Here is a 10,398-nt window from a genome sequence, read left to right as displayed (position 1 = left end):
TGATTCGAAAAGGTTTGGGTCGAAACGGTACGGGTTGAAACGGTACGGGTCGAAACGGTTCGCGTCGAAACGGTTCGATTCGAACGGTTTGCGTCCAGGGCCGGCCCTGAGAATTCGTGTACCCTGTTCGAGCTCGAAAAAATGTGCCCTTAGGCCTTAACGAAATTGGATATTTGGCTCACTAAAGGTCTAAACCTAATGCCAAAATGGTTATTAACTAATCTAAACCATAAGAATAGTTTTGTAATGGGGCCTATGTTGGTGTTTGTATCGACCTGAACGGTTTCGACACGCACCATTTCGATCCAAACCGTTTCGAGTCGAACCGTTTCATTCGACCCATACCGTTTCGACCGGTACATCGTGCCGACGTGAATCGTTTTGACCCAAAGTATTTAGACGTGAACCGTTTGACCTGTACCGTTTCGATCTGAACCATTTGACCCGAACTGTTTCGACACAGCTCATTTCGACCTGAACTACACGAACCGTTTCGTCCCGTACCGTTTCTACGTGAATCATTTCGACCCGAACTGTTTATACGCGAACCATTTCCACCCGAACTATTTTGACCCGTACCATTTCGACTCAAACCTTTACGAACTGTAACGTTTCTACCAAAACCGTTTGACGCAACTCATTTTGGACTTGAACTTGGACTTGAACTGTTTATACGGGAACCATTTCGACTCAAACCGTTTTGATGCGAACCATTTTGATGCGAACTGTTTAGGAGCGAACGGTTTTGACCCGTATTGTTTCCACCCGGACCGTTTCGACCCGTATTGTTTTGACCCAAACCGGGGGTTGTGGGTGCCGGGGTGATGGATTCCAATTCATTTGACAAACGAACACAACAAAAATGGAATTGAGATTCCAATTCCAACATTTTCCAATTCCAGTTGGAATTGTATCATAAAACGGTACGATTATAAACTAAATCACTTTAATGGTTTACTTTCTAAATAACATTCTTTATTTCAAATCACGTCTTTTTACATTATCATTTACATTACATTATCATTTACACGGTTTCGCCGCAACGCGTGACGTAAAGAAAAACTAGTATATATATCGTTAACGAACGGCCATGAATAGTAACTTTATTTTTATAATAATATATACTTTTTTATTATTATTATTATTTATATTGTAATAGTTTATTATTATATTTACTTTTACTAACATATTTTTATTTTTTTTTCTATATTTTTAAACCACATATATCCTTTACCAATTTTTTAATAATTATTTTTTCTTTTTTTAGAAGAAATATTAATTTATGAATTAATTTGATACTTCTCTAATAAAATACGTTTATAACTTTTTTTCTAAAAACTTAAGTAGTAGTTGTGCTTGATTTTTTCCCTCGACATTCCGTTGTAAGTTTTGTTAAAAACAAAGTTGTACTTAAAATAAAGCATTTATTTTGTATTATAAAACGATACGATAATAAACTAAGGGGGTGTTTGGCCTAGCTTTTATTTTTGGCTTATGCTTATATTTTTAAGTAGCTTATAGCTTATTTTCTATCATTTGATAAGCCTTGTTTAAGTGTTTGGATTAGCTTATAGCTTTTTTTATATCATTTACCCTTACACAAAGAAGCTTTTTCAAAATAAGCTAAAAAACCATCTTCAAGTAAGCTTCTTAAAATTAGCTTACATAAGTTAATAAGCATAAGCTTAAAAAAGCTAAACCAAACACCAAATTAAGCTTATTTTGTAAAAAAAGCTAAAAAAGCTATAAGCTTTGTTAAAAAAGCTAGGCCAAACACCCCCTAAATCATTCTAATGGTTTGATTTTTTAAACAAATGTTTTATATTCAAAACACGTACGGTGTTACATTATTATTTGCTCGCTTTCGTCGTAACGCGTAGCGTAAAAAAAGCTAGTATATTTAACTCTACAATTGGTATTAGGCAGCCTGTAGTGGAGCGCGAACAAGGGCATAGCGCCCATATGGAGCCCCCCACACCGCCCCATGCAGCGCCATGAGCAAAAAAAAAAAAACCGGCGTGATATAATTCGCGGCGCGAGGAGGTGAGATTTGTTCTCCATTTTCTATTTTGGTCCCTGCATTTTACAATTTGGTCCCTGCATTAAAACACTTTGGTCCCTGCATTTTACACTTTGGTCCCTGCATTTTACACTTTGGTTATGATGAGGTAGGGCTTTATGACTACGGCCTCAAGCCCCATAAAGCCCCGGGGTGACATGGCATGCCACATGGCGCATAACGCCCCTTTGGGGGCTTTATGACTACACATGGCCTTAGAAATTAATGTATTTATTTGCACGTAAACACACATGAATGCATGATAAGTATTCTTTGTTAGTGTGTAACGGCGTGAATTTCGGTCGTCACAAAACAAACCCTGCGGTTTCATCTGGTGCAGGTCCCTCCTCACAGTCACCAAACGCGCATACTACACCGTATCTTCCTCCGTTAACACCTCTCTCTCTATACTCTCTCTCCCTGTATCTATCTCTCTCTCTCTCTATATCATCGTCATCAAACTTTTCGCCACATCTTCTTTCATTCAGTACCGTCGATCAATTCCGTTAATCTCCACAGGTACCCCCAATTTCATCTCAATATCTTCATTTAGGGTTAGGGTTTCATTCAGGTTTCATTCATTGTTGTTCACTTTATCATGAAATTGACTGTTTTTATCGATCAATTGATTCAATTCGCCTGATTTTGAACCGGATTCACCGTAAACTGTTGAGAATTTGTCTGATTTTGCTTAGGATTATCAGTTATGGTGGTTTAGTTGAATTAGGTATTTTGTGAAATGATTTGGGGGAATTGATACATACACATATTTCTAGGAAATTGAATGGTTTTCTGGAAAAGTAAAAAATAGAGTGTTGTTTCAAGATCCACTGCAGAAGCAGAATACTGAGGTATGTGTTCTGCTACATGCAAAATAATGTGGATTTTAAACATTTTAAAAGAGTTGAAAGTCCAGTATGAGTTGCCTGTGAATTTGTTTTGTGATAGTCAGTCAGCTATTTCTATTGCATTAAATCCAGTTTTTCATGAAAGAACTAAACATTTTAAAATTGATCTTCATTTTTTTGCGAGAAAAAATAGCTGATGGAATTGTTTCCCCGGAAAAAATTGCCACTGAGAATCAGTTGGCAGCTTTGTTTACAAAAGGATTGAATAGTGTTCAGCATGAACACTTGTGTTCTCAATTGGGTCTTGTTGATATGTTTGTTGTATGGGGGATGTTGAAAATAAGTTGTTCATACATTAAACATATTCTTAAGTTGATAAAATGGGCTTGTTTGTTATGGACTGGATTGGTTGTTGGGCCTGGTAAGTTATGTGTGGGCTTGGTTGTTACGATTGTTATATGGTTTGTAATGTTTGAGGTTGTAAAGTGTGCAGGTCATTAAGTTGAGGGGTCAAGCTGTTATATTCAGAAGTTATAAGGGGTCTGGTTGATGAAGCACAGAGACTAAAGTGTAACTATTGTTGATGGTGGTATAAAAGGAAGAGAGAGGTTCAGCTGACCATTTTAGATCAGATATTTTCTAGGGTTTTCTGTATTCTCTCTGTTTGTTGTTCATCTTCTCTATTGATCTCGTTGTGTAGAGATCCCAGTTGTTTGAGAGATCTTGTGATCTCTGTATTGGTATTGTTGTATCATTGTTCGATCATTCAGCAGATTTTACTAATATGTTGAATCTGGTCGTTGTATTTCATAGATCTCATAATCTGGTCCTTGTATGGGAAGATATTTGAGGGTATAAGGGGACAAATTGCACCAAAATCATTGATTACATTTCAATCGATTGTCTTTCAATTTATGGAGTACTCAAGTGCAAGTAATGCTGTAATGCAACTTAACAAGGCATTGGAATTTCAAGTAAGTCTTAATATATTTGTACCAAAACTTCAATATGTATTAAAGAAATGTATCTAGAATATAATTAAAGTAAAAAGATAAAACGCTTAATGGTTGTGACTTGAAAATCAGTTTGTTTTGTATGTTTTTATTATAATAGAGACGAATGTTTGTACTGTAGTGTATATAAAATTTTGATTCTTCGATTTATATATATATATATAGGTGGATTATGATATATGGGAGCCCAAGTTGCCTATAGACTACAAAGAGATCATCCAGATGTCAAAAACTCCAGGGATCAATAATTCAATCGAAAAGTATGAGGATCTCTACCACACATTTTCCAAAGGAATCCTTCTTCAAAAGGGCAAAGTGGTAACTAATTTCTAATATTTCATTTTACTTAACCATTTTGTGTGAATATTTCTTTAAATACAAAACATTGATTTATATCATTTTCTCAACTCTTTTAAGAAAAGTATATGTTTAACTACTAAAAGGGATATAATGTTCTAAAATCATACATTCATTTAATTTAATTCTGATAGAATTTGTGCTTGATTCATTTTGTCTTGTATGTAGTTGTTTTCACTTGGCAGTAATGGAGAAAGAAATGAAATGATATCTGCAAGAATGTTTCTGTACAAAAATCATACTTCATGCAAATACCGTTCTCTTCAGGAATCAAGGTTCGTATACGGGGTCTATTAGATATCAGTAAATAACCACTTTAAGAGTCTGGATAAACATTTATTGACGAATATAAACTTAATTGAATATCTTTTAATCCGTGCAGGTTTCCGAAAGTAGTAGAGGTGTTTGATACCTTGAAGCTGAAGATCCCAATCAAGATAACAACACAGTTTTTATCTCCAGGAGTCAAATACGGAGCTTATTTTATCTTTAAATTTCGTGATACAAGAAAAACTTCAAGTAAACAAATATATGTGAACCTAAAGTACAAAATGGGAGGCAGGACCTTACATGCATATTTTGCAACATGGAGAAACGACAAGTGGATGAAGATTGAATTGTGCCGATTTTTGTGTGACAAGAAAAATACTTATTTTGAGGTTCTACTTGAAAGCTTTTCAAGATACCATTGTGGAACTGAATCCATCTATGTTGAGGGAATTGAGTTCCGAGACGTAAGTTTCCATTCTACAATTCTTCATCTTTTAAAACGATGATGGATGTATCTATTACAACAACAATTTTATACTATGGTCTTGTAAATTTTAACCAGGTGAAAAACGAAGAAGTTGAACAAGTCAAAGAAACTTTGAATTCGGACTCAAACACGGATCAGGTAAAAATACTCAAGAGATTATTAATATTGTTTGGTAATATAAATAAAATTATATTTAACCCTTTGATGAACAGTGTTTATCCTTAAAAGAAGTCAACACAAAGAAACATCTTATGCTTTCAGCAGTGGAAGTTTTGTATGAATCTGCCAATTTAAAGCATTTTCACGTGCACCCCTCAGTCAAGTCGAGGTTTGCTTTATGATATTCTAATCTAAACAAACAATTCATATATGTATATTAGGTTGCGTAAGAAATTATGTTCAATTGATGCAGATTTCAAGAGGCCATTGAGCTACCACGACAACACAAATTTCGTATCAAGTGCAAAATTCAAAGTCAGATGTTGTCACATGATACAGTTTACTCGTGTTACCTTGTTTATAAGCTTTCAGAAAACTGTGTCGGGTTGCACTGCCCGTTGATAGTAAGAGATCTAGTTCGACAAAACAAGAATGAAGCTCAAATTGTCTATATCAGGACCCCAAGCCCATGGAATATACATGAAAACATCAGCGTTCCAAAACAAAGAGAAGATGGATGTATCGAGGTTCAAGTGTGGAAATTCAACTCAAAGCTTCAACTTATAAACGACTGTATTCCAGTAAATCTCAAACTGATAACTTATGAGGGAACTATGTCCGGCCTTATTGTATGTGGCCTCGAGTTTCGGCCGATTTGAAAATATTTATATATGACGTGTAAATACCAAATGCCCGTAACCCGATTAAACCGATAGTTACAGTACCTAAATGTTTATATATGTTGATTTGGTGTCGTATATATGAGTTGAATCTTTAAAATAAGATTTGGTGCTTTCATTAGTTCCGTCTGACGTGATGAATAGAGAACAAAAAACAAGCCTTCAGGTATTCGTTTGACTTTGACTTGTGGTTTTGAATTTTGACTTTGACATGTTCTTAAATTCTTTGATCTGCGAATGAACATGTGCCGTGCAAAAGCACCTGATCGATGCAGTTTGGACCAAGATCCAGTGGCGGATGCAGGAATTTTTCCATGGGGGTGCGAAATATTTTTAAAAATTTTAGTCCCCTAGGTATATAAAGTAAAAAAATCGGTTCGTATCGGGTCGGTTCGGGTCGGGTCATGTAAAACAAAAAAAATTGTGTCATAACGTCCCTACTCATGGTTCCTATCACAAACAAATTGATGCATAAGTTCATCGCTCCATAAAATAATGTTTCAATTTTAATTTTCAACCCTAGAAATCGTGTGTAATCACCCTAAAAATCATCTAAACAACATAATCACCCTAAAAATCATCTAAACAACCATAAACAATGTCAAAACACATGAAATTTCAAACCTATTTAAGAATTTTGTTACCCTTTGGTGTCGGACGGCGGTGGTTCGCGGCTGCTGATGACGTGCTGTTGTGGTCGATGATCGCTGGTAGGAGACGACCCAAGAGAGGGAGGGCGGGATGAATTCTAAGGGACTATTGGGTTTATTATTATAGTTTGAACTTAGGTTGAGTTTGTTAATGGGCTAGTAATTAGTGAGCTAATTATGTTTAATGAAATAATGGGTTAAGGTATTGGGTATTTGGGTTAAGTTGGGTAGTATAAATTTATATAATTTAGGTAGTTTTTTTAATTAGAGTTTACTAAAAAAATTTAAAATATAAATTGAAAACATTTTTTACCTGAGGTGTGTGGATGAAAAATTCAAGGGGCGCGGACGAAAAAATCCAAGGGGTGCAGACGGGATTTTCAACGGAAAATAACACTAAAATTTTTTTTCCCAGGGGTGCGCCCGCCCACCTTGGGCTATATGTATGTCCGCCCCTGCCAACATCTCTATAACAGACGAGTTTCTTCCAGGTGAGAGACACACGCTAAACTTGATCAGAAAAGATGTAGTTGTGAAGTTACCTATATGTGTATTATTATGCGATGTGGCAAATAAGTTCGATCACTTGTCTTTGTGAATCTAATCTTTTCTCTCAATTCACTTGTCATTTGAGAATGGGTGATATAACTGTGTAGATTATCTGTATTGATTTAGAGATTCAGTTGTTTAGTATATTCTTTGTCATGTTGATGAAGATTTAGTAGGTCTTATAGGTTGTAATGGCTTTCACAGTCAAGTTTATATCATATATGGATGATGAATTATCATTTTTGGGATTTCAGCATGATGAGTTGTTGGTCTCTGCTTCTAATGCCATGATTGCTGACGGGTCGGTGGAAAGGGCACCTTTTTTGCCGGGTTTCCAACTGCTGGCAATGTGAATAAAATGTGGGTTCGGGTGGATTTGGTGTTGAGTCGCCTGATGTTGACCAATTATTTTACCGTAGTTAGTTATGTTACTTGAAATGTGTTGTTTAATAGTTCATGTCCATTATGGTGGTTTGAATTTTGATAAAATCTTGACATGTTAATCCTGACTTTGACGTGTTGTTGGTTTAATTTTTAATCTTCCAGGAACACAACGTGTGTTGTACAAAAGACCCAAATGCGCTTACTGTAGCTTCCAGTCATCACTTGAATGAACTTTGTTCCGTAAGAAAATCTATGTAAAATTACCAATGACTCTTTTTTTTTAACGGCCAACAAACTCAATCCCGAGCACTCTCGGGGCACCCACTGGACAAACGGAGTACTCCGAGAGTAACCCGAGTCCACCACCAATTCCGGGGAAAACCCGGTAACCCGCCCGCCCGTAGGCACGACAGTGAAATTACCGATAAAACCCGTTTGGTTCAAGGATCCAACCCAGGTTTCCCTGGGTCTCCTATCATTGCCCACCAGTGACTCACTCTGCACCAAGTGGGAGTCGAACCTGCATCTCTCAAGAGAAATGCAAGCCCTCAACCACTTGATCTAGAGATCATTGGCAATTACCAATGACTCTGAATGAAAATTTGAGACTTGCTGGCCGTGAGGTGTATTTCGCAATATATTATCATAACTTGAATTGAAATACGAGTCCTGTTACAAACAATGTTGGTACACTGAATGTAAATATCTGCACACTGTTATCTCGGTTTTAATTTCTAGGAATAATGGATTTTAATAATCCAAACTTTCACCCATTGGCCGGTAACGGACCCAACTTCAAAAATAACCGGTGGTGGTCCCAACTTTTCGTATATTGTAAACCAATGGACTTTTACTAAAAAAAACCTTAACTTCTTTTTGTCTCCTTATCCTTTTCGGTTTAGTAAAGGTCCATTGGTTTACATTATAGGAAAAAATTGCCGAAAAGGATAAGGAGACAAAAAGATATTAAGGTTTTTATTAGTAAAAGTCCATTGGTTTACAATATACGAAAGTTGGGACCACCACTGGTTATTTTTTAAGTTGGGTCCGTTGCCGGCCAATGGGTGAAAGTTTGGATTATTAAAATCCATTTTGCCTAATTTCTGTGGTCTCTCTTCCTTATTCATAGTTCTTTGTAGAAATCACCCTTGCTAGGTAGGGTTTCCCCTCAACCTTCTCCTCTCCGTTTCTCAACACGAAGTGATTCTTACTCGCTGGCTTATAGGTTTCGAAAATGAAGATGCCAAACAACTATGTTTAAATCCTTACAATATTGAATCAGTAAATTTTGTTAACCATAAACTTAAAATATCATCATATGCTTCTCATGTATAAGATGATTATTATTAAATATTCAAAAAACAACAACAATAATATTATTATTATTAATAATAATTATTTTTTGTTATTATTATTATTTATTAATATGTTTTTATAAAGTTCTTATTCACGACATGTTATTGATACTAACTTGTGTGGAATTCGTCTTTTTAACGTTGTTGGCTAATCAATATGAGTGTGACACCGTGACAAGGTCTCCGTATTAACGTTGTTGGTAGGTAATGATCGACCATTTGGATAAGGCTCGGTTTCAAAATAATCAAATAAAGGGACCTATATATGTAATTTATCTTTATATTACCTATAACTATAAAAACCATGAAGGGAAGAGTGCCACGCAATTGCCTGGCACCTCCTATCGGTCATGGCTTTTTGTATTTTACTTTCGAACATTCAGTTTCACGAAAATACGTGTTTAGCCCCGCTGCTTTTAATTTTTTTTAGGGTAAATTACTTTTTGATTCCCTGTGTTTTAGTGAATTTAACCACTTGAGTCCAAAAGCAAAAAGTTTAACGACCTGAGTTCCTATAAGCATTTTCTTTAATCATTTGAGTCCAAATTTCTAACACTGTTAGAATTATTTTGTTAAAATTTGTTAAATGACAATATTACCCCTATAATTAAAAAATAAATAATAATTTATATTTCTCTTTCCCTATCTTCTCTCTCATTTATCTACCATAGATCTGCATTCCAGTCACACCTCAAGTATACACATATCAGAGAGTTTTCACCGGTGAACTAGGGTTTCAACTTTCACCACCGGAAAATCGTATCCGGCGACAGTAGACAATTCTACAGCGTCATCACCTCCATAACCGCCACCATGATTCTAGGTTTTCGAGTGGTGGAGATGATTTTAGCGGTGATTCTTGAGCCCTAAATGGGGGTTTATCCGGCGCCGTCCAACCTGTTGGTGGATGTAGTTTTCTCAAATCTTGGGTCATATGAGGGTGTGCGGGTTTTCACTAAAGCGATTAAAGATCAGGGGGTCATTATTCAGCGTCAAAAAGTTCAGGTGCACAAATTTCGACCCTTGAATTCGCTGCTCATGTGGCCATTACAAAGACCGATGATGCTGTGATGGTTCGAATAACTTAACAGGTCGAATAACTTGAGTGAACCTGTTGGAATTTTCTGCTGCAAACAATTATGTTATAGGGTAATCTGATTCCAATTGGCTCGGTGGTTCTATTCCGGTCGCAAATCATTTGTTCTGGTTTGCTCAGGTTGAGGTGTGACATATTAGTGTTTTTGCTTAGGTTGTGTGTGTAAAGAGAGAGGGAAGAGATTTTGCATTACTGATTCATTGGCTTTTGTTGATAGATTCATGAGATCTAAATGAACCGGCTCTGATGAAAGGGATGGGGAGGGGGTGTTTGGATTTGAATGAACTGAAAGCTGGATTCAGGTATGGGGCAGTGTGGTGGTGGAGGTGGTGCAGTGCGGTGGTAGTCGTGATTAGGGAGGTGGGTGTTGATGGAGAGAGAGGGATGAGAGAGAGAGAGAGAGAGAGAGTTAAAAGAGAAATTGCATTTGGTTTATAAATACATATAAATATAAAAAGGTGAAGTTATAACTTATGCATAAAGAGTTGTAC

General features: G+C 36.2%; 1 protein-coding gene across 1 annotated transcript; it reads left to right on the top strand.

Moving 5' to 3' along the window:
- Positions 1-3,653: 3,653 nt before the first annotated feature.
- On the top strand, positions 3,654-5,987 carry LOC110868822. Its single transcript, XM_022118086.2, has 7 exons — positions 3,654-3,881; positions 4,086-4,238; positions 4,446-4,552; positions 4,660-5,011; positions 5,110-5,172; positions 5,247-5,362; positions 5,447-5,987. The coding sequence occupies exons 1-7, from the start codon at positions 3,822-3,824 to the stop codon at positions 5,850-5,852; spliced, it is 1,257 nt and encodes a 418-aa protein (XP_021973778.1). The 5' UTR covers positions 3,654-3,821; the 3' UTR covers positions 5,853-5,987.
- Positions 5,988-10,398: the final 4,411 nt, after the last annotated feature.

Source organism: Helianthus annuus, chromosome 7, assembly GCF_002127325.2.
Source record: "Helianthus annuus cultivar XRQ/B chromosome 7, HanXRQr2.0-SUNRISE, whole genome shotgun sequence".
NCBI classification, from domain to species: domain Eukaryota; kingdom Viridiplantae; phylum Streptophyta; class Magnoliopsida; order Asterales; family Asteraceae; genus Helianthus; species Helianthus annuus.
The sequence above is the reverse complement of the archived record's forward strand: the minus strand, read 5'-3'. Positions and strand labels throughout refer to the sequence as shown.

What these genes read in the sequence shown, in the direction of transcription:
- LOC110868822 (XM_022118086.2), top strand. Translation starts at nt 3,822, where the DNA reads ATGGAGTACTCAAGTGCAAGTAATGCTGTAATGCAACTTAACAAGGCA. An exon ending in CGTTCTCTTCAGGAATCAAG is followed by an intron (nt 4,553 to 4,659) that starts GTTCGTATACGG and finishes TAATCCGTGCAG; the next exon opens with GTTTCCGAAAGTAGTAGAGG. An exon ending in CACCCCTCAGTCAAGTCGAG is followed by an intron (nt 5,363 to 5,446) that starts GTTTGCTTTATG and finishes CAATTGATGCAG; the next exon opens with ATTTCAAGAGGCCATTGAGC.